This window comes from Microtus ochrogaster, unplaced genomic scaffold (assembly GCF_000317375.1).
Source record: "Microtus ochrogaster isolate Prairie Vole_2 unplaced genomic scaffold, MicOch1.0 UNK22, whole genome shotgun sequence".
Lineage (NCBI taxonomy): Eukaryota > Metazoa > Chordata > Mammalia > Rodentia > Cricetidae > Microtus > Microtus ochrogaster.
The window spans coordinates 2,741,853-2,768,097 of record NW_004949120.1 but is presented as its reverse complement, the minus strand read 5'-3'; the positions used below and the strand labels follow the sequence as shown (position 1 = coordinate 2,768,097).

Genomic DNA, 26,245 nt, shown 5'->3' with positions numbered 1-26,245 from the left:
ACTTCCTGCGTTTCTTCTCTAATGCATGAGGCGTATCAAGTTCTGTTGTCTAACAGTTAGTTCACCAGATTGCTCGGAGTTGACCAGCTCCTCTGTTAAAACATAGTTTAACTGGGGATTTCTGGTGTCCCTTTGAGGCATCCAAATCCAGTTATTAATGAAATACTCAACACATTCTCTGCCATTTTCTGAGACATGTTCTATTGCTTTTTAGTCTTGCAATAGCTGGTAAGCTGAGCTTAATATAAACTACAATTAATCAGGAGATCCCAAATGGAGAACAGGGCAGAGTTTGTAGGAAATGCATGCCTGTTATAAGACAAAGAAGAATTCCCGGCACACCACATACTGAGAGCAGCTGTACAAAAGGCCTCATGGACCTGAGGTTAGGAAATGTGGCATCAGAGAGGCTCGGGAGGGCAAAAAGAAAAAAGGACCACCTTTTTATGGTGGATTTATTATCATAAGCCTGAGGTTCAGAGCATGGTGAGGGAGTGCTGGTATAAATGCTAGCCTACCAAGATCTGGGTTTATTCCATGAAGTATAATGTTGGTTTTCTTGTGACTTTCCAGAGCCATTAAACAGAATGCATCAGGTATCACAGAACTGGTACAGTCCTGAATTACCTGCCTTTTGGGTTAGTGACATATAATCATTGCCACTGACTATTTTACAACTTATTCAGGACAATAAAGACTTCTGAAGGTACTACACTGAGCTGGATAAACATGCTGCAACTTCTGCATTGTTTTATATAAAAAAAGGATAGGAAGAAGAGTTTTGTAAATCAGTTTATTTTCAAGACTGTACTTGCTGTACATTCTCCAGAGAAAATGCTGCTGTTAAACTCTGTGCTTTAAGAACAGAAACCTGTTTTTATTTAGTAGTATAGCCTAAATTCATGGGTAAGAAAACAATGAATCAGGTATGGCCCATCACTAGACTGTTCATGTGACTAAAATTCTAGCACATACCTAATGACTGGCGTATCATGGGACATAGACTAGGTCACAAGCTTCTACCTTGGACAATCGGGGGCATTCATCTAGACCTGAGCTGAAAGGACAGGAAGTTAAGGCAGGTGTATAATCTAAAAGGAAATGGCATCTCTGCCCCATCTTGTTTTCTGTCTCACTGAGAAAATATACCAACTGACATGGTCAGAATAATGGCACTTTTATCAAGTTCTCTAATGTGGTTACAGACTAAAACAAACAACAACAAAATTTATCTCCCTTCTTTTACCTTTCCGTTAGAAGAAAAGTATCACAGAAAGGGGACGATGGGAGCCTGGCACCATGATATACAACAAGACATAGGAAATGGAGGTGGGAACAGGCCTGGGTTGCTCCTCTTTGATTTCCTTTGTAAATGACAACTTTGGTTCATAGTGAAGATGAGCTGAGGTTACAGGCTAAGACGACACCTCGACTGCACGACTCACACATATGTGATCTGAATTTAGTAGAAGGCCAGTGTGCATGTGTGTTTCTAGAAGTCAGCTAAACCCTGACCTTGAGATGGTCCAGTTAATAAAGACTAAGATCCAGTCTGCTGCCAGGTAATCCCGTCACTGGGAGGCAGAGGCAGTTTGATCTTTGTGAGTTTGAGGCCAGCCTGATCTATATGGGACAGCCAGAGCTACACAGAGAAAAGCTGTGCTAAAAAAATAAAAAGCCTCACTCTGCTAACCTGCCACTGGTGAAAGAAAAGTCTGATGTTCTGGTTCGCTGGCTCTTCTCTACATGTCAAACCAGCTTCATGCTGAAGTCACCACTGAATGACTCACATATGCTGAAACAAGTGGCAGAAATGGGAACTGGAGGCTGATTTACCATTCATACCAATATGAATGTCAAAGAACCTGAAAACATCCTCTACAAACTTCAAGGAGGAAACTGATTTTAAAATGCACCTCTACATCCCCACATCAGGTGACTTTCTAATCTAAAAACGTGTGCTGACTGATCAATAGTGTGACCCAGGTATAAAGAGCAATTAGGCATGCAATGGGTAAGTTTTTAAAATACACTGACTCAAAATAGTCTTTTTATAAGTTGATTTTACCTCCATTCAATAGTGCTTTAATTCTAAAAATAGCAGTTACTATTGACTAACCTGGGAATGATTCTGAAAATAAAACCTTAAACTCTAGATAAGCCCAGAAAGACGGAAAGCTAGGGCTCCACTCTTTGGCGCTAATGTCAGAGCTGATTTAAACATCTTCTCTAGCAAACCATCTGTGGCCCAGAAGCTTTCCCCCTGTGGGAAGAGGAGTGGATAAGGCTAAGTGGCAATTGTGATGACCTGTGGAGAGAGAGACGCAGTGGGTTTGTCTTCCAACTTACGGCAACTGGTTCCAGGAGGGGCCCACGTAAGCACAGACTCCGGGAGTTCATCCAGCAGACTAAACAAAACAGGGAAAGCACACGGTAAGTGTCTTCAGGCCAGGCTCACTGTTTCAGTCAGAGCACAAAACTCTGGTCCTGCGTTGACAGGACCCACAATTGTGCCCCTTTTTATCCAGCTGTAATGGATAGGGGGATTAGCAAAGGGTGGGGGTGCTTAGTTCTAACTGGTCAGTTTCACAGTTGCAACCACCTAGCAGTCAAGCAACGAGAAACAAGGATGATTTATCTCAGGTTGTATATTACTGAGGACTGCAGAGGTAGGAATGCTTGCCTTAAAAACAACAACAACAAATACATATAAAATTGTTTGTGGATGATGAAGTCATTTTGTCCTCATAGATTTGTCGCTGGAGAGGTGTGTGGGTCTCTGCAGATGTCACAGTGCAGCAAAACTATCAAGAGGTGAGAATCAAAACTCAGTTCAAACTGACTTAGTCAACATGGATCAAAACTTCTGAGAGTATGATGCCAGAAGGTTTATTGTCAGCACATTTAAACACAATTGAGTATGGGGGGAAAGGTTTCCAGGCAACAATTGTTTCAATTCCGGGTACACAATAAAGCTTAGTTGGCCACATAGAACTTGTGACCATGAAGGTGAATTCTATAGCTAAGAGGCCTAGAATCTAGCATAGAGGCCATAAACTACATAAACCCCTAAGGATGGGTTCTATTAACTGGGAGCTAAAGATAAAGGTTCAGGGAGGGAGAGTCTTGGATAGACACTCTGGAGGATTTGGATGAGGTCTGTCTTCACTGATAGCAAAGGTCACCAGGTTGTTAAATACATCCACTCCTAGATTTCAGGATGGGAAAACAGGCATTTTGTCTCCTCCATTGAAGAGAGGTCCTGGTATGTTCAACTTCCCTGGTTTCACTGGTAATCTTTGGGCAAAACACTTTTTTGGTCCTTTCCCCCTCCTGAAAACAAAATCACATTTTCCTCATGCATTTACCACTGCAGAGAAAGAGTTTTTGGTTATCTGTGTGCAATGGTTCTCCCCTGGGAAGAGTTCATACTAACCAATGATTGAATGAGTTAACAAAAAGTATTAATACAACACACCAAATCAAAACAATAAACAACTGGTAATGCTTTTCAGGATTTTTGACTAAATAAATATGACTCTTTTAAGTTGATGTAGCAAAAATACATAAAGTCTCAACTAAAATTATAGATATGAGTGAACAGTTCACAAAGAAACTCAAGGGAAAAAGTGTGGTATGTACCGTGATCTCAAGCGACCCACGACAGCAAAAACGAAAGAACATTGTACTGTGGCCAAATTTACCATCCTGCCTCATGTTACACCTTCACAGGCAAATAAAGGACTGTTTATTATGTAAGAAATCTGAGAACTTTTACATTTTGACACATAATATATTAGCTCTACTAATGTTTGGATTTATATTGTTAATCAAATAAAAATGAAGATAATATTATGTAAAGTAAAGGCAATGTTTAGCTTATTAAAACTCTATATTTACACAGTATCCTTTTATTATACATGAGTACATATGTAGACATTCTCACTAGTTATTAAAACGAAGGCATTTATGTATACATGTTGATACAAGACTAAAACAAGCTATTCACAAGTCTTATTAAAAGAAAGCCTACCAATCAATGATCATTAGAATTAAAATGCTGGCCTTGAACTGAAACGCACTACTTAAGTTAGATAAACTGAGCTACCACACTGTATATGAGGACTGCTGACGAGTGTCGATGTCTGTGAGGTAACCCGGCCAGAAGTGTTAGTTACGAAGACTGAAACGGACAAACTCATTCAGGACGCCCAGCTGTGACTTGCACAACTGTGTCAGGGACTAGGGTGGTCAAGATTACAGGTGCAACTATTGCACATGTCAGTTTGCAAACATCTGTCATTTCCAACCTGTAGTCTAAACTTTCTACCTTGAGTACTGATCTCACAATCAGACGAACTGTGGTGGGCCACACGGCAATCCCAGCACTTGGGTGGCTGAGGCAATAAGATCATGAGGTTGAGACCACTTGGGCTACAGAGTGAGACACAGTCTAAACAATTTTTGAATTTGAAGATTGATTTATACGGCTGAGCTACATCTCTCTGTCCATTTTCATTGCTTGTTTTCCTAAAACTCTACTCCCTTGGTACAACAGCAGCCTTTCCATGGATAACGATCTCAGCCTATCTTTGTGTGTGAGGGAAAGTTCAGTGCCTGGGACCCAGCTGCCCAGTGAGAGAATTGTAAAACACACTGTTTTGAAACCGACCTCTTTATGCTAACAGAGTCGAGGTAAAAACTTTGAAGGTAGAATTGTTAGAATGGTTTATGAGGGCTACACGAGAATTTCACATAAATGGCTCATGTAAATGTTTTCTTTCTTTCTACCTTCTGGGGCAGGAACATGAGGTATGCTGTCCTCACCTCAGGACTGCAAGCCCTGCTCTCTGCCTCACCCTGCTGCTCTGCACAGCTGATCTCAACCACACCACGAAGAGCCCCTTCCAGACTCAGGTACCACACTGATTTGAAAAGAAACACCACCACCTAGGATCTAAATGCTGGAAAACAGCAAGTCCAGAAAGAGATATTTTAGCTCATATTGGCACTGTAAAATTATCTCTATTTTATAATAGCGTGGCTTTAATGGATTCTCTTCTGTCTGTTCCTGGTTTTGTTTTTTAAACATTAGTTTTCAAACTAATGATATTTGTGTTGTCATGGTGGCCGAGGGATAATTTTGTCTGGCATGTCCACTCCCCTCCATGAAGAGATCGCATATTTGAGAACCCCTACTTGGTTTTAGCAGTCTGGACAGCCACAGGGTCGTCCAGGATTTTGTCCCAAGGCAGCTTCCCACATAGCCAGTGCAGCATACAGTAACCGAGGATCTCAACGTCGCTTCTTCTGGAAGGGGCTGCAGAAAGGGGAGGATAAGAAAGCTCGTGAGAAATAGAGAAATCTTTGAGTGAGCTCCCATTGACGAAATATGAAAAAGCCAAATGGCGAAGTGTCGTGTTTACTCAGCTGGAGTGAAGTTAACCGTCTGGGCCTTTGGCCTCAGTCCACAGACAGGCAGGACTTGCTGCTGAAGTAAGGGTCAGTTTCCTCGCCTCCTCCAACTTCATCTTTCCTTAGTCTAGTCTGTCACATGAACTTGATCCCGTGGCCTCTGACATGATCCAGACAACCCATAACCCAGCACTAACACTTTCTCAAAGAGCCCAACAGTAAAACAAAGAAATAAATGTCTGCAGCTAAATTGCTAACACATGTTCCAGGAAGTCCATGGGGTCTGCCTCGGTCATGCAGAGACCCTGGGAGAGCAGACTAAACACTGAAGGCCTTTCCTATTCTGTCACACTAGTGGTCGCACTTGAAGTCAGAAGAATATGACAAAACTGCCATCTAGTGTGCAGTCTTTAAAACCAGGCCCAGGAAGACCTTCAGTTACTTGGAAGCACAGCAACTGTAGGCACACAGCTCCACGGTGCCACACGCACCATCTCCGCAGAGAAGGGACTCCCACGAAAAGACAGACTTGGGTCTGAAGAGAAAAGCCAAAGGTGAGGCAAGCGTGGAGGGGATGTGCTGTAGAGGCTACGGTGGGGAAGGAAGCTCTGAAGCCAAACAGAGATAAACTCTCAGTGCCGTGGGCTAATTTCATCTCATTTTGACATACTTTCCTCAACTACCTTATATCAAAAGACAACGAGACCTCAGAACTGTGAAATATAACTGACACTTGCTAATAAGTCACTGAACTAATGGCTGCACAGTCAGAGAATACCTGTAAAATAAAGTCATTTTATAAGCATTCCAAGCTATTGTAAAAACAATAGGCTGGTATTTATATTTATTCCACTACTTGAACGTTCATCTGTGCAGGGATATATAATATCCTGAGCAATCTGTGGCTGTTAAAGTTGTTCTAAACAGGTATCCTATTTCATTGCCCTTCACTAAATAAATTCTGAAAAGTCACTGAGTGAATAAACTAGGTCTTTAATTTATGCCTCCATCCACTGAGAAGAACGGTGCTACCTCACTGCGGCTACTCTGGGTCACCATACGTAAATTATAATGCTGCCAGCACATTGTAGCTACTCTGGGTCACCATATATAAGTTCTTAGGAAAGCAGAGTGCACAATTACTCCTACACTAGTCCATCTCAAAGGCTACTTTAGTACTGGGTTATTACAGTCCCTTGAATCCAGTACAAGGCCAGGCCCATGGGTGCTGTTTATTTTCTGCACAGGCTTCAACAGTGGTTGAATGCAGGACTTGGCTCTAGTATTAAAATAAAAACACAGTCTCTATCATGCTGCTCTGCAGTTATTTCCTTGGTGATAAATCTCCCATTAGTAATAGAATAGCTCCATGTGTACAGACGTGTACACGAGTCTCTTCCGTTACAAAAATTCCCGATTACCATCAGTTAAAAAATTCACATTTTTTAATATTAAAAATGATTCTGACACTTGTTTGGGGATACTGGATATACACAAAAGGAGAGGGAAAAACTAATATGAATTAATGTGGAATGAACCTTCCCAGTGACTCCAACCACCCTCCAGCTGCAAATACTGGCAAGTCGTTTAGATTTCTGAAACCAATATTTCATAAACTGGTCTTTATGTAAAATAGTCCTTTGAGAGTTGAGTTCACTATCATCTAATTAAACATCAAATTTTCAATCTTTCCCTATATGCACTATGTTAGTAGGTGTGGATAAGAAATATTTTGTGCTCTTCTTGCTAAATCCTAAAGAAATACTTGTAATGTTAAAAAGAACAACTATGTTTTCCTAGCCTAAGAAGTATGACAAAAGTATAAAAAGTGTTTCTGAGTTTGTATCTCTTACTGAAAATTGACCCCAGAGAGACAAAACACTTGACTTGTTTTAGAAAAATTAAACTCTTCCAATCTACAACAAGTATCATGTCCTACCATACAGAGAGAATAATTATAATAATTGTTAATTCAAAAACAATAGTTGAGAAGATACGACCACTTGCTACTGTGGCAGAAGACCCAGCCTTGGTTCCCAGTATCTCTATGGATGCTCACAAACATCTGTAACTCCAGTTCCAGGTGATCTAATGCCACCTTCTGGCAGCCACAGGTATCAGGCATGCTCATGGTGCACATACATGCCTGCTAACAACACACTTATTCACAGAAAAGAAGATGTCTGAAAATATTTTTAACCTTGAAGCTGACTGTTCCAAATTCACTAGAAAATGCTAACTGAACCAAGAAATGAAAAGAGAGCGAGGATAGGAATTCGTACAGCAGAGGTGAGTCCCAGTCCCAACTCTCCCACGCTGACCTCTGCACTTCAATGCACAGTCTACTGTCTTCAATACACTGGATTCATTTGGAAAGACAAAAGACTGTGGATTGTTCTCTCTTGAAAACATGTTTGCATAACTGACCATACTGCATAAGGTTCTCACTTGCATTTCATAGCCAATAAATCATTATTTAATAGTCTTCATACAGATACATAGCAATTCAGACTTTTACTTTCTGTTGGAATTTTTGTTACCAGGAGTTTTCCTCTAAACTTCCTTAAATTAGTTTCCAAATACTATTTAGCATATAATTTTATTGTGCTTACTAGTATGGAGCAAGACAACTCTTTCTTCTCGCTGAGTGTGTGTTGTTCACAATTGCTCAACATTTCAAAATGATAAAGTGTTGCCAGTATAACAATAATAAAAAAAAAAAAGACCCAGGTAAGGACTCAGCCTCTATTTCAAGAAAACAAACAGATTCCAGAAATAGCTGACACTAGAATTGAAAATTAAAATAAAAGAATTTACATGATTGACAGAGAGCATCTACAGTACCACACGGTGTAGCACTCTATTATTACTTTTTAATCATTCCAACAGCGTCATTGTTACTAATCATATTGGCACATAAGAAAACAAAGGCTTAAGACGTTAAATAACCTGCTTCATGTTGGAGCAATCCTGAAACTACACTGTTCAGAACGAGGGAAGCGCATGCGCGGGGGCTAATGTCCACCTCCAGCGCCAGCTGAGTCACCCAATCAGCATTCTCTCACTGCCCTTAGTTACGGAAGGAGCCAAACACACAGGCATTTTGAACACAATACAAAAAGGCACAGCAAAAAGTTATTTGAATAAATAAATAAGTAGCAGATTGCGATCTTTTCCGAATCACTGGCAAAATTGTCCTTGCGACCATCCTTCCCGGAAAGCTCCCTCCACTTCACCCCATTATGATAGAAGGGCCTTTGTTGATAATATTTATTTATGAAAGACCCCAGCTTAGCTGCTGTAACACCATTTTGCAAGGCTTTAAAACAAACAAGTAAAATTCAGGGTAAGGTCAGTACTCCTAGGCTGCCAAACAGGATATCTGCGGTTAGATATCTGGCCTAGGAGGGGAACAAAGAGTATATGCCCTAGATAGAGCCTAGTCAGCTGTTATCAGACGTTTGTGTCCCCAGCCAAGAGCCAGGGGGGTTGTCCTCAAGTAAATCCCTCACTGCATTTGAAAGGACCAATGGGATCCCTGTAACCAGGAGTCTGCTTCTGTAAGCCTGCTTCTGCCGCCTATTTCCATATAAAAGACCCTCTGCCTAAGCCTGAGGGCGAACAAGTCTTCCAAATAGACTCTGCTGCCCTCAGGTACCTGTGTACTCTCAATAAAGAAACCTCTTGCTGTTTGCAGCCAGTGGTCTCGGACTGTTCCTTGGGTCTAGGGGTCTCCTCCTGAGGGAAGGTCCTCCCCGAGGGTCTTTCATTTATGAAGTAGCAATGTCCATCTAAACTGGTGTAAGATCAACAGATAGATCACACTAGAGGTCTAGTTTGTACTCTAAAGACAAACCAGGGTAATTAACTGGGCAGACTTACAAAGGTAAAGAAAGAAGAATAGTTAGAACAACTCCATATGCATCTGGCAGTCTGGTATGCTTTCCACTAAGTTTCATTTCTTCTGCATTATGGAGGGTGAAAAAGACACAGGGTTTGGTAGGAAACAAAGCAAACATGAATACACTTGTTTCCAGTAGGGAAGATGGAAATGCCTAACATGTTGCTATATGTGGTGGAAAATTATGAAAAAGTAAAAATGTTTGAACAAGAGGCTCACTGGAAAAGGGAGCAGTGACTAAGGGCAGGAAAATGTGTATTTTATTCTTAGGTTTCCAACTGGTGACTGTGTTCTTGAATATTTTGTCAACTCAGATGTACAGAGAGCAAGGCAATATTATGGTGGCTCTTGTTATGGTTGGAGTATGGCAAATCTGCCACAGAATTGTGGCGTGAGGCTTAGCGGCGGACTGGGGATCTTCTGGGGTGCACAGGAGGGGTGGATCTGATGGTTTTACTCCTTTGATGAATTAATCATACATGGCAATATTGGAAGTGGGTAAGGAGTGAGGAGTTGGGATACTGAAGGAAATAGTCCCTGGGGGCTCGGTCCTGGGGACTGTGCTGTTTGCTCGTCCTTTCTCAACTCCCCCATTTCTGCTCACTGTTTGTCATGCTGAAGTGTTTCACACTTCACATGATCCCACTGTCTGCATCATGTGACCACACTGCCTCCACCCCACTGCCATGATATGTGGCATCATATGCATCCAGCATGGAAGAAGGCAAAGACCACAGAGTGGAATGTTTAGGTCTGTGAATTAATACAACTCTGTCGTCTACAGAATTATTTCAAGCATCTGCCACAAAGCAAAGTCTGACTACCACTTGTTACAATCTCAGAGGGAGGTGTAGCAGGAGTGGAAGGCAAAGTAGCATGTTTCAAATAAACGAGAAACCTAGGCATCTGGGTTTTGCTTTTCCTCTTTTTAATACCGTTTACAGACTAATCCCTGATGTAGTGTGTGTGTGTGTGTGTGCGCGCGCGTGAGAGCTCTTAGGAAAAGTTAGACAACTGAACAAATAGACTTTACATTTAGGTCCTTGCCACACAGTTCAATTAAAAAGCCAAGAAATATGACTTACGTATAAATGTAAAGGGATGTATGAATGAGATGACTCAGTGAAGAAAGGTGCTTGCCACTAAGTCTAAGGACTGGAGTTTGACCCCTGGCACCCACATGGTAGGGGGAAGAATGAAATGATTTTTACATGTGTGCCACAGTATCCCACCCACCCAAGATAAATGTAACAAAAAATCAAAATAGGAAACCAAAGAGCATATGTCACATAGCCACAATGCCTTCCCTGTCTTTACATGTTAGCCAAAGGCTATATATAGCATCCAATTTTACCTAAAAAGAAGAGATTAACAGTATAGTTCTCTTACTCCTTGGGAAACAATGGTATTTAATTCAGTATTTAATGGTATTGCTTCATATCCTGTAATAGAAAAAGGTGTTTGTTCTTTTGACTTTGTTGTAGAATATAAGTTGTGTCACCCACGCCATCTCTCCAGTTTAGCAGCATGAAAACTCACTCTCACTTTCATTCACTTATATTTTCTAAGTTGGAGTCCTGAAGTGAAATGAAACCATGGAAGAAGCAGCCTAAGATTTAAACTCTATATGCTGTAGCACATGGCAAAAAAAAAAAAAAAAATTAAGTATGCAATATATTTTTTCTTTAACACTGGATATATTACATAAGCAAATAGACATTTAAAATGCAATTTAGATATTATACTGTATGGCATCAGTGATGTCAGATTAGAACAGGTATTATATACCCAGTGTCCAGGTCTGCAGTGTGTAAGAAAGCTCTATCTGTTCGATGCAGTCTGTCTCTAGAGAAATTAGGTATTGACTGCATGCCTCAGTGAGCAGAAAAATCTACAAAAATCCATATTACTCATTGATCCAAATATTGCTTCTTAACATTACTAAGAATGCAACAAATTTTAAAACACTGTATTTGACACACATATAATTCTCTTTAATTATCTTGCAACAAGAACAAAGTATGTCAGTGCTTGTACATGCTAGTTTTATGGAGGAAAAATTAATAATGAAGAACTACGCCTAACACTCTTACGCTGTTTTACCCTGATTGAGCAAGTCAGTGCAGAGAGTTCCCTTCAGTTACACAGAGTCCTGAGTTTAGAAGAACATTGCTGGGTGTAGAAGTCATGCTCTTCTGCACCACTTCCAGGAATCTCCATCTTCCCATCGTCCCTTTGTCCTTCCATCTCATCTCAGTATGCCCCTCTGCACAGCTTTTGGTTTAGTGAGCTATACAGTAGAAAAACTGTTCTTTTCCTCCCTTTCACCTACTCCCTGTAGCTGCCTATGAATTAGAAAACATGGAGGTAGGAGGACTAAATGGTACCCTAAACAAGTGCCTATAAAACATAGCTGTGTTCTCAGGGTCTAGACAAGGACTAGGAGAATCTCAAGGTTAGCGGGCAGCCCACTGGGGCGAACCCTCTCCTGACTATGCAGAGGAACAGCTGCTGTGCAGGAACCTCTTTGACAAGCACAAGATCTGTTTCACAGGGACAGCTCTTCTTGATTCTTGCTGTTTTCTTTGGCATTCTTTTCTCCCCTGGACTGGAATAGGAAAAGATAGCTCATACTATGCTAATAGGTAACATACAGATATCTAAGTATCTGATTTTCTCCATTTACATACAGAATTTGAGCCCTTTATTCTGGTTTCTAAATATGGTTAAATGAGTAGGTCATTTTTAACAAAATTCTGAGCTGAAAAGCTTTATTTTGCAAAATTCAGTCGAAAATGTTAGGAACAAACACTGTTCAAACACAGTGAGAATATCCAATCTTCCTTTTTTGTCATGGAACAAGTACATATGTCTTTGGTAAATATATGTATATATGTACACATACATAGGTAGGTATATGTGGGCAAACATACATGTATTAATATAAATGATAATATGGACAATGCATGATAGGAATCCACTATTTTATAGAAAAGCTGGTCAATTTGTGATGGAGGAAGGTCATTGGTTAATTAAATGAAGAAGCTGCTTGCCCTGATAGGTTAAAACATAGGTGGGAGGAGTGAACGGAGCAGAATGCTGGGAGGAAGAGGAAGTGAGCTCAGAGACGCCATCATCCCCTCTCCCAGGCAGACATGCGATGAAGCTCCGACCCAGGATGGACGTAGGCTAGAATCTTCCCGGTAAGACCGGTGCTCACAGATTATTAGAGATGGGTTCATTGGGATATCAGAATTAGCCAGTAAGGGCTAGAGCTAAAGGGCAAAGCAGTGTTTAAAAGAATAGTTTCCGTGTAATTATTTCGGGTAGAGCTAGCCGGAGGCAGCCGGGGTGCTGGAGACGCAGCCCTGCCACCCCTATTTCAACAAATTTGTGATTAAATGAACACTCAAGCACAAGACCACAAGACTTCCCTGCAAATCTCAAAATAGTTTCCCTGGCTCTTTCCTGAACGTTCTTTCAGATGTAGCCCCATGTCTATGATCACGCTCAGTCCAGTCTTCTACCCGAGACCCAGGTGGAGAAATCTACCCAGAGTCTCAATCAGCACATACTATAATTGGGAGGAAGAAGTTGAAGTTGAGTACTGAATAGAAATTGGATTAAATATTTCATGAAGACAAAACACAACAAACACTATGCAGAATTAACTAAAGAAGACTTGCCCAGATACTGCTGTCTGAAGATTATGCTTTAGTCCTCCTACAGTTAAACAGTGCCTTTTACAGACTCAGCATTACAACATTAATAACAGTGCTTAAGAATATGGGTGGGGCATAACACCAGGTCAGGAGTTCTTTTGTGTCTCTGAAAACTCTATTCTCTATCACAGGGTAAGTCTGGCAAACGTTCCTTGGCTCACTGAAAATGAGAAAAGTTAAAATCAGAATGCACCACTATCCGGCTGGAGAGATGACTTAGTGGGGAAGAGCACTTGCTGTTCTTGCAGAGGACACAGGTTGGGGTCCTAGCACCCACACGTGGTTCACAGCTGTGGAGACCTCCATTTCCAGGGAATCCAATGCCCTTTCTGACCTTTTGGCATGCATCTGGTACACATAGACACACACAGGCCAAATACTCATATACATAAAATAAATCTAAATAAATAGTTTTATGAAGCACCACTGTCAATCGGCATGTTATTTTCCTATTTCCTAATTTAATCAAAGTCATGTCACATTTTACATTAAAGGGTTAACGACATCAAAAACGTAAGTGATGAAAAACTCCACAACACTCACCATTATTTTTCTAAGAAAACCAGACTTGACAAAGACATATTCTGAGTTCTTTCCCTCCACCCCAGAGTAGAAAAACTGGTTTTCTCTTCAGAAACTGTTCCCTGGCAGTTTGCCTAGGAAGAAGGTGGTATACAATCAACACATTGGCTCCACCTTCTTGACGGCCTTCCTTAAAAGACTATGGGTTTTAATTGCTCTGGAAAATGATCAACACCCTCTGCATTACATGGTCAATGGTCCTTTTAATAGAAAAGCAATAACATACAGTCGTGTGCACCAAGTAAAACTCGTTAGAAAGTATTAGTTTAGGCTAACAGTCCGAAGGCCGCTATGAGCACAAAAGCCGAGTTGACACTCAGTGAGGCTGCTTCTTTCACGGCTGTTTAAAATTATGTTTGCTTTACCATGTCTGAAAACACTTTTATAAACAAAGTTTGCAAAGAATATAATTTTGAAAGCCAAAGTTTTTTAATAATCGCCATTTTTTTCACTAGCATAACATTAGAATTGACTTTTTGTCTTGCTGACAGAGCAACTAAGAAAGTACAGTTGCACTGAGCATATTGATTGTGAGCAAAGCAGCCATCAGTGGGACTCGGCACCATATATTTTCAATATTGACCTCCTACTTCCTTTTCCATGGCTTTCTGGGCCGGCTATTGGATTTGGACTGCAGAGTAATAAACAGCTAAGGTTTAATTAATGGTAAATGAATACAAGACATAGGTTATGACTTTAACTAATTAGGGAATTGTTGAATTAAGTCTGCCTTAGAATGCAAGGCAGTACAATCAATATCCAATAAAAGGGCTATGTATGTAATTTACCTGCAAATGTGTTTCCAATACCATCAAAGTGAGTTTAAATAAGTAAGATCTATGAAAGGCGACTGGGAGAGGTTTCCCAAGTTAACACTTTGGGGGTCCAGAGGATGCTGCTGCTGTGGAGAGATGCCTTTAAGGCTCCGAGAAGGACACAACGGTAACAGGACAGCACATGACTGCCACCGATCCTGATGCTCCTGCAGCACCGTCCAGCAGCCTCACACACAGACCTGTGACTTCTCAGCCTAATGACTGGCAGGCTTCCTTCCCTTCTGGAGAGCCACGGTCTACTCAAGTGGTTTCTGGTTTCTGTCAGATATTCATTAAGGTAACAGGACTTCACTACTTGCCACAGAAATCTCGCCAGTGCGCTCATCCTTCAGCCTGACCATGCAGTGGTCACCTCACGTGGCTTCAGCACTCTTGACCCAGTCATCCTTCTGAGATAACAGCATGAACTAGAAAAGAGCGACCCACCTACTCCTCTGTGAGCATCCAAACTTGTGAACTCTATTGTTCCGTTGTGGCCCTTCCTGGGATTTTCTTGGTACTGTTTGTGGTTCCCATTGGGACAATATCTGTAGGACAGTCCATAGTCTGCAAGATAAACCTGGAAGAGAAGAGACAGAGAGGCCAATGAGTAATGCTTTGTCCTCCAAATACATGACCTTCACAATTAAGTCTTAAGAAACTGGTGAGCTGCAAGCCAGTGAGATGGCTCAGCGGGTAAAGGCACTTGCCCCTGAGTATAAAGTTCAGTATCTGGGACCCACAGGGTGGAAGGACAGAACTAAGTCCTCTGACCTCCTGACCTCCATACATCCACTGTGTGCGCGTGCACACACACAAACCACAAAATAATAAATAAATTGCAAGTTTTTAAAACTTGAAAATAAAGAGAAATGTCAGACTGTAGATCAATGTTTCACTAAACCAAATGGTGAATAAAAAAAAATGTACTAGAAACCAGGGCACCCAAGTTCCTAACTTAAATCCATGCTTCATCATAGGCTCAGACTTTTTTTCGTCTGTTGTCACATAGGTTACTAAACTCTGCCTTTTAAGGAACCCTCTTCTGAAACCTTAACTGTCTTGAGGACAGAAGGCAGAGCAGAAGAAAGCCATGTTCTTAAAGTAAGTTTCTACTGGCAGGGAGTTGAAACGTGGTGAGCAGACTGGCAGGGCTAATAACTCCAGCAGAAAACAAGGAACTAAAAAGCCAACCCCCAAGCCCTCATCAATTGCATGTGATTAAGAATGGAGGATTGCCAGGTGGTGGCGCATGCCTTTAATCCCAGCACTTGGGGGGCAGAGGCAGGTGGCTCTCAGGGTGTGCAGTCCAACAGAGAACTGTTTTGAATACATGTTTCTGTGTCATGGAGATGGAGATCCATTCCATGGGTCTCAAATACACTGTACCATACCCACCATGCCTCGCGAGAGCAGTTTCAACTTCAGAACATATTGCTTCAGACACATTTCTTTAAAATTTAGGTATTTGGGCAATGTTTCAAAATATAGCTTCATGACAGTAGAGTATCATAACATGGATTTAAAAATGTAAAACCGATTGAAAGACATTTTAGTATGTAGATAGGAGTTTCTTAAATATTTCATTTTAGGTTATCTCAAATAGAAGATATTTGGAATTTCTAAACATCAGACACACAATTTTCTTCAGTTATTGGACAATATAAATTTGTTGAATGATCTGATATCATAAGCACCAGCTTGGGCTGCTATCTACTATAAGTTACCTTTTTGGGGGTGACTTCTGCTGTGGTCCAGCTACAGCAGGTTCGTACATTCCAGGGTAGGGGCTTGAGGATTAGAAACATTAGGCAAGAGGAACAGAGATAAGAAAGAATCACAGAGACATAGGACAGTAACGGGAGGGCAACTTAGCAAGGATACCTAATGCTGAATTCACCCATGTTTATTTTCCATATACTCTTATACCCCAGTACAAAATGGGTGTAGGGGAGAAGGCCTAACACTGCTTCAACATGACACAAAGGACAATCAGAACAGTTACTTGCTTCAGTACTTGAGACAGCAAGGCATTATTTCCTGAGTAAAGTATTTGATGTTCCAGGCAGGAATATGAAGTGAACACACTCTAGACTAAGTAGCCTGTAGGCAGTCACTGCCTATTTTAAAAGAAGGAACAAAGGAGTATGCTTGAATTCTCTGACCTTTGGTCAGGGTGAAGTGGATCCACCTCTATGGGCCAAAACACTAAGTTACCCCACCCTGGGCCAGGATCTCTCGTTTTGTAGCCACACCTGCTGCCAATGACTCTGAAAGAGCAAAAACAAGCTCAAACTCTCTGACAAGGAGGTACAGGCTCAGGTCTGTGAGTGTCCCGACAATGTGAAACAATGTATTTCCGAGTCTTTTTCTCTCTCTCCCACAGCTAAGTAATCGATCTCTAGTAGCTGGGCACTTCCGATCAGGTGAGCAATCAGTTCTTGCCTTCATTAGGTCTCATGCACTCTTGCCTTTGTTTCTTTCAACAACTGAATATACTTCACTTGAAAAGTAGATTTTTCCCGAAAGATGCAGCCCTCATGATCCGGAAAACAACTTTATTTTAATACACTGGAGAAATTTGCTGTTTTTAGAAAACTATCAAGAAGCTTTTCACATACAGCATTAGCTCAACAAGTAAGATCTAATTCTTTTTTTAAAATTTTATTGAATTTTATTGAGCTCTACATTTTTCTCTGCTCCCTTCCCTGCCTCTCCCCTCCCCTTCCACCCTCTCCCAAGGTCCCCATGCTCCCAATTTACTCAGGAGATCTTGTCTTTTTCTACTTTCCATGTAGATTAGAAGATCTAATTCTTTTAGGAGTGAACCCCATGCACTATGCCATGCTCAGTCACTGGCCCAAGATAGCAAGAAGTCCTACAGGTAGGTCAAGATGCCCATTTTATTTATATGGACATTGAAGCCCTCCCAAGTCATAGAAAGAGGGCCAGGACCCTAGAGCAGCTCTTGGCACACATCGGCACTTTCACAATCATGTTTGGCTGACAAGGGACATTTCATTCAGGACTACTCTAATAGGAAAGGCATCGATAGAGAAAACTGGGAAGAGAGAAGCCACAGTACGAGCCACAGGCCAAATGCTTATGCCTCTTCTGTTTGCTGATAAGCACTTAAACTATTTCCCTGCACAGAGACTTCCAAACTTCACAGGGAAATAACTTTTGGGTGCTCAGCAAACTGACCCAACTGCTCCAGAATGAGAGAGACACTGGAGAAAGTTTGAGTCTCAAAGAGGAAAGGGAAGGACTTAAGAGTTTCACTTTCTCTGGTACACAAGAAAAGGGAACGGAGCAGATAATAGTCAGAAAGACTCTCCAGCCATTTTGGCCACCACTGAGCTCTGTGTCACAAGAATGTGTTCAGAATGTGAAGGGTGCAGGATTCACCCTTAATATAAAGAGAAAAGCTAACAGTTCAGTGGAGAAGATACATGAACCAAATTTTAGTCTAAGTGATTTAAATCATGCATAGTCACAGCCACAAGCAGCACAGCCATCAGAAATGCTACTGGAGTCTTAACAGAGTCACAGGAAGGAACCAAATCATCATGAGAAGATGCTGACCATAAAGTAAAAGACTCAGCAAAATGAGTAAGTCTCTATCCCCAAAACCTATCTTCACATGGACCTTTTAAAACTCAGCCCTGTTTGGAATTTTAGCAATTAGTATAGCTTGTCATTTAAAATATATACATATTTCTATAGCTTTAAAAGTACTAAACAGTCACAGATGGGTAGATGTTGTGGTAGCCACTGAGGGGAAGATGGTGTGGTAGCCACCGAGGGAAGATGGTGTGGTAGCCACTGAGGGGAAGACGGTGGGCTAGCCACTGAGGAAAAGATGGTGTGGTAACCACTGAGGGACAAGCTCATAAAACAAATGAATGACAACAACAACCACTCTTTCTCCTGTAAGGAACACAGCAAACTGAAAGCCTCCGGAAAGCTGAAAGGCCCCAACTGGTCACTGGCCCTCTTCAGGCAGTTGGCAACCCTACCCAACCACACTTTTTCTGGGTAGTCTCCACCCACAACTAATCATGGAGAAGACCATACTGCCTTTTCTAGCTGCTGGCATCTCCTCTGATGGGCAGTCTTCACTGCGGAGCACCACAGCTGGATATGCAGCTGCTCAGCTCTGCTGCTCCGTCTCCAGGCCTCACAGGGCCATGACACGCAGAAAGCAGAAAGTGCTCCATCTATTTCCCTGCTCCCTTTTATCCTTCCATCAGGTTCACGTTTCACATCCCCCATAAACTTATTGAACTTCTAATTCTGCCTCAGTATCTGCCTTTCTGACAGCCTGATTTGATCAAAAATCAGTAAATCATAGCCTTGACTGTGAGTGACATGAAATTCTCCTTTAGCATAACCATAAAAAAAAAAATCACAGCTTTCCTACTTAGATGGAGCAAGCCCATATCGAAACTCAGCTTCCTTTCACATGGCCAGAGAGGCTCCCACACCCCGTGTCCTCCAGCTCTATTCTGCTAAGGTTTCACTTCCGGTCTCCTTTGCCACCTGATGTTCTCACACTTTGGCTACTCTGATTTTCCAGTTTGGTGGGTAAAACTATGATCGTCCTGCAGCAATGCCCCCCTCACAGACAGCTCCCTCTCCATGCTCTTCTTCACTCCTTCCAAGATCTGAAGCCACACACAGACTTTCCGGCACATCCCTCCATGACGTAATAGACACCTTAAACCACAAAGCAATTTGTTAGGGTTCACTTATGTTCACGTAGATTTGCTGTTTAACAACAAAGAAAAAACATTTCTCTTTTCTTTGTATTTAAAAGTTAGACAGTCCCAGGGGAGGAGGCAGGCAAACTGGACTCCTTTATGTACTACTTTATATATAGCCTGCTGCTTGACTTGGTCGGGCAGAACACAGACAAAATGAACCAAATTACTTGCAATAGATCAGGGGAAAAAATAAGTTATTGGGGATCATAAGCTGAAAAGAAAAACGCTTATGTATTGGGTTCTTGCTAAGTGAGAAGGGCTAGCGCTTGCAAGAGTCAAATCAAACTTTCCTAAAAGGAAGTTATTTTAAGGCCATTTTGGAGAATTAAAAAATGGGATTAGTGAGGTTAAGTGTTCTGTGCAAAACAAAATTCCAGCAGCTGGCGATCTGCACATCCATCTACCTGACCAGAAGCTGAACTCTTTCCACCGGGCAGACACAGAAGGAAGGGAGAGGGCAGTGGCATCTGTAGATCTGGAGACAGCTGCTCGAGTAACAAGAAACAGCCTGTGAAGTTTCTGATAAGAGGAGCCTGCATCTATCGCAGAGACTCAGGAAAAAAAGCAACGTTTAAGGTGGGTCTCAAAATATATCAAAAAGTCCTAGAAAGAGAAACAAAGAAACAACACAGGAAGGACAGGGAGGGTGCCCGCATCAGACAGGTCAGGGAAAGCAGTGTTTTCAGAGACTTTGAAGGCCGCTCTAAGAGGCTGGAACACAGGTTGCTGAACGGCTCTGGAAGGAACAGAAGAGAAGCATTGGCAGTGAGCAAGGGGGAAAGAAAGAAGGAAGTGTAAGCAAAAGACTGGGAGGCAGTGTAGGACATGCAGAAAGATCTAGAAAAGAGAACCGGAAGTTGTCATCACACATGGGAGGAGCCAGGAAGAACTCTGAATGGCTGCACAGAAGGCTATAAATGAACTGGGGGGGGGGGGTGGACAAGGATATTTGAAAAGAAAATAGCTACACTTGCCAAAAGCAAACTAACTAATCAGTAATGGACACCTCTGTTCACTCAGCTCCAGGTTCTGTCTCAGTGTAGGACAGTGACAGCTGTGGCTATGGGAAAAGCACAGGATCTCCTTCCTGCTGGGGACGACATCTTCAAGCAGTGGGAAGCTCTGAGTAGAGATGAGCTACACTCCCACAGAGCTGCAGCTTTCAGTTCAGGGGCCTGACTCAAGGATGCAGAGCAGAGAGCATGAGTCCTGGAGTCAGACTCCATCAGTCCAGGAGCAGCCCCACCTCGTGGGCCCACCGCTGTCCTAGCCAAGTTACTTGGCTTCTTTGAACTTTTGTTTTATCACCCAAGAAAAAAGGACAGCATTTCCTTCAAAGTGATACTGTAAGGACAAAATGATTTAAACACAGTAGTCTTAGACCAGCATCCAGTACAGAGTAAGGACTTGGAAACGCTATCTAACCAGAACACATGCCGCATTTCATATATGAACATTTATAGAGCAGATAAAGCAGGAGACCTTTTATTGTCCTCATGAAAATCATGAAAACATGAGTTTCTAGAGAACACTCTTGAGGGCTGTGGAAGATAACCATCTCAGATGCATCTCCTCAGTGTTGGTGGCTCACGGGTCCATTCCCTCTACATAGGTATCCCTGTCTCTCCATATCAGCTTCTCTCTACGCCCGTCCTTCTCCACAGTCTCCCCTTCTTTAGGACACAAATCACACTGGACTAGGCCCTCCATAATGGTGTTCTATTACTTTGACCTCTGTTTTCAAATGAGGTCTCACTCTCATGCATTAGGGATGGAACATCATCAGTTTTTGATGGGAGACATTTAATCCAAAGCAGTTCATACTGTTTCTCTTTACAAACATACTGGCAGAGTTATCTCTGGGGAAACAAAACAAAACAAAACAAAAAAAAACAAAAACAAAAACCATGCACAGGGCCGGTGAGATGGTTCAGTGAGTCAAGATACTTTCTACTAAACATGATGATCTGAATTTGATTCCCAAGACCCACATGATGAAGAAGGGGGGAGAAAGGACTCCAAGTTTTCCTCTGACAAACACATGCATGTGTGAGACATGCTCCCCAAATAAATGAACAAATATATAAATGTAATAAAATTTTTAAAGAAAGAAAACACTCATAAATGTTATGAGAAATAGTGAAAGTCTTGGGTACAGTGGCTAGATCTCTCCCAACAGAAATTTAAGAAAATTAGAATTAAACTTAGCTAATATAATCCATTATACTAAAACTAGCTGTATGTGGCTGAAGATACACATTTTCCTTGAACACTACAAAATACATTCAATTTCTCATTGCTTAGTTATCAGTTATTTATTGAATGTTCAATATACCCCATGCCTTGTGCCACCTGCTAGAAGTCTATAAATGAAACATATTCCTAGCTTGCCATTTACAAGATTAGAAACTCAATACCATGTTGCAGATGTCTAGCTATAGACCTGTAGTTTTTGAAATGAAACTTGTAAATCTGCTAGCCACATTCATCAGTATTGGGACCACATGGCTCACTGAGAAACTTGAAGAAAGAGAGACAGATTTGGGTTCACAGTTTCAGAAGATTCGTTTCTATGATTGTGTCAGTAGAAGAGCAAGGTAGAGTATGCTGTTCACTTCATAACTAACAAGAACTGAGAATAAATAAGGAACAGAACCAAGAATATAACTTCATGGACAAGCCTTATCTCTCTGTGTGATCTACTTTGTCCGGCCAACCCCCACCTAGAGTACCACCCTAAATGACACTCTAGCAGCACGATGAGGGGACCAGCTGCTCAAAACACAAGCCTGTTCCAACCATAATAATATTCAAACCATAACAATATCCAAACCATAATAATAGCTGCTTGATAGTTTCAAAGACTTTTAAGTGAGAAAGGGAACCAAAAAGAGACCATATAACCTACTCAATACTCAGAAGGGGAAATTGTACAAGAAGGAAAAGAATCTTATAGTGCAACTCCGATAAAGATGATCATATTTCCATGTTTTATGAACTTCAGAAAAAGCAAAAACAAAACCAAAAATTGTATCTGACACCAAAGAATCATTATCAGTTTTGTTAAGAGTAGCAATGCTGTGATTATAATATGGTGAATGTGTTTTATTCTGTGATAAAACCATATAATTATTCTTAAATATCTGTGTAAAATGGCACAGTACCTGTAATTTACTTTTAATATACTACTGTCAAAAATAAATAAAGCAAAATTTTAAAATGTTACTTTTAAAATCAACATGTATATGAAGTTCTCTATTTGTCAGTATGCTTTAAATTTTTCACAATGAAGTTTAAAAATATGTACCTTCATCATAATGAAATTTTATATTGAACACTTTCTCTGAGTCATAACATTGGGAAGTATAGTTTGTAAAATATTAATCTTAAGTATGGACATTGTAATTTTAAATCATTTTGTCTTTATTGTCAATATTTCCTACCCATCACTACTCTCCAAAATTAATAAGATGTTAACAGACCATATTAAGAGTGCAACCATTTCTGTACCTTCAAATGTATATTTTTAATACAGCTCTAATATGATTTCAAAAGAGGCATTTTAGTATGCAATGGTGAGAATAATATTAAAGAGTAGGAACCTTAGTTAACTGGCTATGCATGTGATTACTTAAACGACTTAAAAATACTTCAGAAAATCAACTAGAGTTCAGAAAACTAGTAGTGTTGACACATTATAAAAGTTAAATGTAAACTAAGTTTTGGGCTGATTTTGATTTCATTTGACAAATCAGACTAAAAGAATTCCAAAGTAGCTTTCAGAAAAATCTAGAAGTATATATAGCAAGAAAGCAATGTGACTAATATCTTAAGAAATAACATTTCCGGTCATATCCTACACTCATGTGTTGGCATGCTACCTCCCTGGGGATCATTTTCTCTGACATAGTAGACAGCTCTGAACAGAACACGTGTCACACAACAGGCAAGGGAGTCTCATAAGCTTCGTAGGTTCCTCATACTCCCGGTACTAAATCAGGCAACATATACTGCATCACCACTTGCCTCACGCCTTGGCGGGTCAATCAAGTATTTCTTGAAAAGTTATGAGGAAGAAAAACAGACAGGGGTGCTATGAGAAATAAAGAGAATGGACAGCAGGTCAATCAAGTATTTCTTGAAAAGTTATGAGGAAGAAAAACAGACAGGGGTGCTATGAGAAATAAAGAGAATGAACAGCAGACCTACTCATAGTCCTACCAGCTTAGGAAGGAAAGTAACACAACACAAATAAGAGCTGTGTGCTCTTGAGAGTGTTAAAGAAATCCACCATGATCAGCATCCATCAAAATCAGCAGGGGCACCTCCACACACAAACGAATATACCAGGCCCATGAAAAAAAGAATACACCCCTGATCAACAAAAGGTAGAAATGGAACAGCTTCACCGATGTCAGTCAAATTATTAACCCCCACTGTGGTACTGGAAGATAGAGCAGGATGGGATATTGTTCAAAATCACCATGCAGCATCACTTCAAGTAAGGCCGGTGTGAGTAAACACAATAAAATTTGCATATTCCTTTTTAAACACTAGGTCAGCAGGCATGTGTCTGGGTTCTAAGGACCAACCAGCCAACACTGTCCAGTATTCTACAATCAGTAAGGTTTCATAAACATCTTTAAAACAGTTTAAGAAATCCAGTGTTAACATCCAGAAAACATGGACTTTTAATCCTATTTTATAAGAACATGATAGAAGGCCCATGGCATAACAAAGTTCAGAACATGGGCTAAAACTTATTTAATGTCCTTTTCGAAGATGTCTCTTCTGTAAGTATACTTTCCCAATATAACTTATTATAAAATAACTTATAATTTAGGTATTATAGACTGGAGAGATGGCTTAGAGGTTAAGAGCAGCTGCTGGCTGCTCTTCCAGAGGTCCTGAGTTCAATTCCCAGCAGCCACATGATGGCTCACAACTATCTATAATGAGATCTGGTGCCCTCTTCTGGCATGCAGACATACATGCAGATAGAACACTATACATAAAAAATAATTTAGGTATTATCAACTAAATAAACATAAAAGAAAAATCATATTTCCTATACTGAATACAATATTACCAGTGAAGCAGATATAATTCTACCAAGTAAACAGGAAATATATCATAAGCAACTTCTAAAACTCTACAATTGAAAGAGACACCTCACGGCCTGGAAAGTGACCCTAAGTTCTTCTGTTATGTTGGGGCACCCATCTTCAGCCTACAGGCTCATAGTATCCTGTAGACTTTTCCATGAAGCAGGAAATTTGAAAGACTGTTTCACCTATATTGGTAGTTTGTCAGTCACTTTCTTCTGTGTCCTGGAGAATGTCTGGCAGACTCTTTCATGAAGCATGAACCCTGAAGGACAGTCTCACCTTCTTTAGGCAAGTTCAGCAGTCATTTTTCTGTGGGTCCTGCATGTCCAGTTTATACAGCATGCCACTAACCAGTCCAGACAAGGGCAGTTTCTTGCCCAAATGATTAGCCTTGTCACACTGAAGGCAAATTCCATAAAAAGTTTCTTCAATGCCCATCAACCTCTCTGAAGTAATTGATGCTGCCAGAAGCAGACAAATCTCACTGTCAAGAAAATTCTAATTTCTTAAAACAGTTTAAATGCCATATTCTATAGGTCTTTGAAGTGTTGAAGATTATCTAACTAAAATATATCTCTATATATCTAGAAAACCAACTAACATGACTACAAGTTTGACTATTATAAATGACTATCCATTAATCTGTAATTTTTAATTATATATTACATTTTAAAATGAGAATGTATAAACATAATACCTTATATAAGAATATAAGTATACATACAACAAAACTGACCTTAAATTTGTATCACTAAACCAAAGTCCATGCCAATGTAAAGTATTCACTTCTATATCATATCCACTCCCTTTTTTTATAAAGCCTAGGAAAGCTTTTTTAAAAAGGCTTCTAGACCCACAGGAGCCAATTGGAGCTTCTTGGAAGTTGCATATTTTCAGATAGGCTGTTTGCTGGAGGCAAGCAAAGGCGTGGCTCCTTTAAGAGAAGGTTCCTGACTCAGCTTTGGCTGCAAAACCCTCCTGGCTCTTTTAAGAGGCTCTGCCACCAAACACTTAAATGGTGTTCATGAGTAGCCAGCAGCATGCTTCTTGGTGGTGGCATGGACCTAGAAACCACAAAGTTGAGGTTCCACCAGTTCCTCTGCTGTGAAGCTAGATTCCCAGAAAGCTAAGGAGTGGAGCCAATCCAGTTGCAGGGAAACTAAAGCTACAGCTTTAATTCTAGTCATATCTCTGAGCAAATTTTAGACTCATGTGGTCAGAAAAAGATAAAGATATACAATAAAAAACAGATTCAGATGAGGAAAAGAGCTATAAACAGATTACAGTGTGTTTTAAAATATAAGTATGCTTGGGAGAGAAAAGAAAAAGGATGGAGAAAGTTCTTTAAGAAAAAATAAATATAGTTGAGTGTGGTGGTGCACACATTCAATCACAGCAGACTGGAGGCAGAGGCAGGTGAATCTCTGTGGGTTTGAGGTCTGGACATGGTGGTGCACGCCTTTAATCCCAGAACTTGGGAGGCAGAGGCAGGCAGATTTCTGTGAGTTTTAGGCCAGACTGGTTTGCAAAGTGAGATCCAGGACAACCACAGAACACAGAGAAACTCTGTTTCAAAACAAAACAAAATAAAACAACAACAACAAACCCACAAAAATTAAAAATAAAAATAAAGGAAATAGAGTTTTAAAAAGCTATGTGAAGATTGAAAATGCATAGAGCATCGGGATATTGTATGTTATTATGTTGTCTTTGAATTGTTTGATGACCGAGGAAGGAGCAACAGTTGCTAAAAGATATTTGATTATAAATGCCGCTGGATTAATCCAGCCTATATATTTTGAAAATGCCTTGATGTCAAAATTTAAGTCAAAAGATACATTACTCTGGAGATGAGGTTTTGCTTTTGTTTCCACAGAAAATGAGAGGCTGTGGATTCCTTCTGGGTTAAGTAAAATAAGGGTTTTTTTTTTTTTTT

The 26,245-nt window shown here is 40.7% G+C and overlaps 1 protein-coding gene across 1 annotated transcript in view; it reads right to left on the bottom strand.

Annotated features, from left to right (window-relative positions):
- The window catches only part of Vrk2 (VRK serine/threonine kinase 2), a 104,551-nt gene that overhangs the window by 15,932 nt on the left and 62,374 nt on the right, over positions 1–26,245 (bottom strand). The window contains exons 8-10 of the mRNA XM_005367732.3: positions 14,883–15,015; positions 5,200–5,320; positions 2,350–2,408 (exon numbers count right to left, since the gene is read on the bottom strand). Coding sequence (XP_005367789.1) covers positions 2,350–2,408; positions 5,200–5,320; positions 14,883–15,015 — 313 coding nt within the window. The remainder of the gene's footprint in view (positions 1–2,349; positions 2,409–5,199; positions 5,321–14,882; positions 15,016–26,245) is intronic.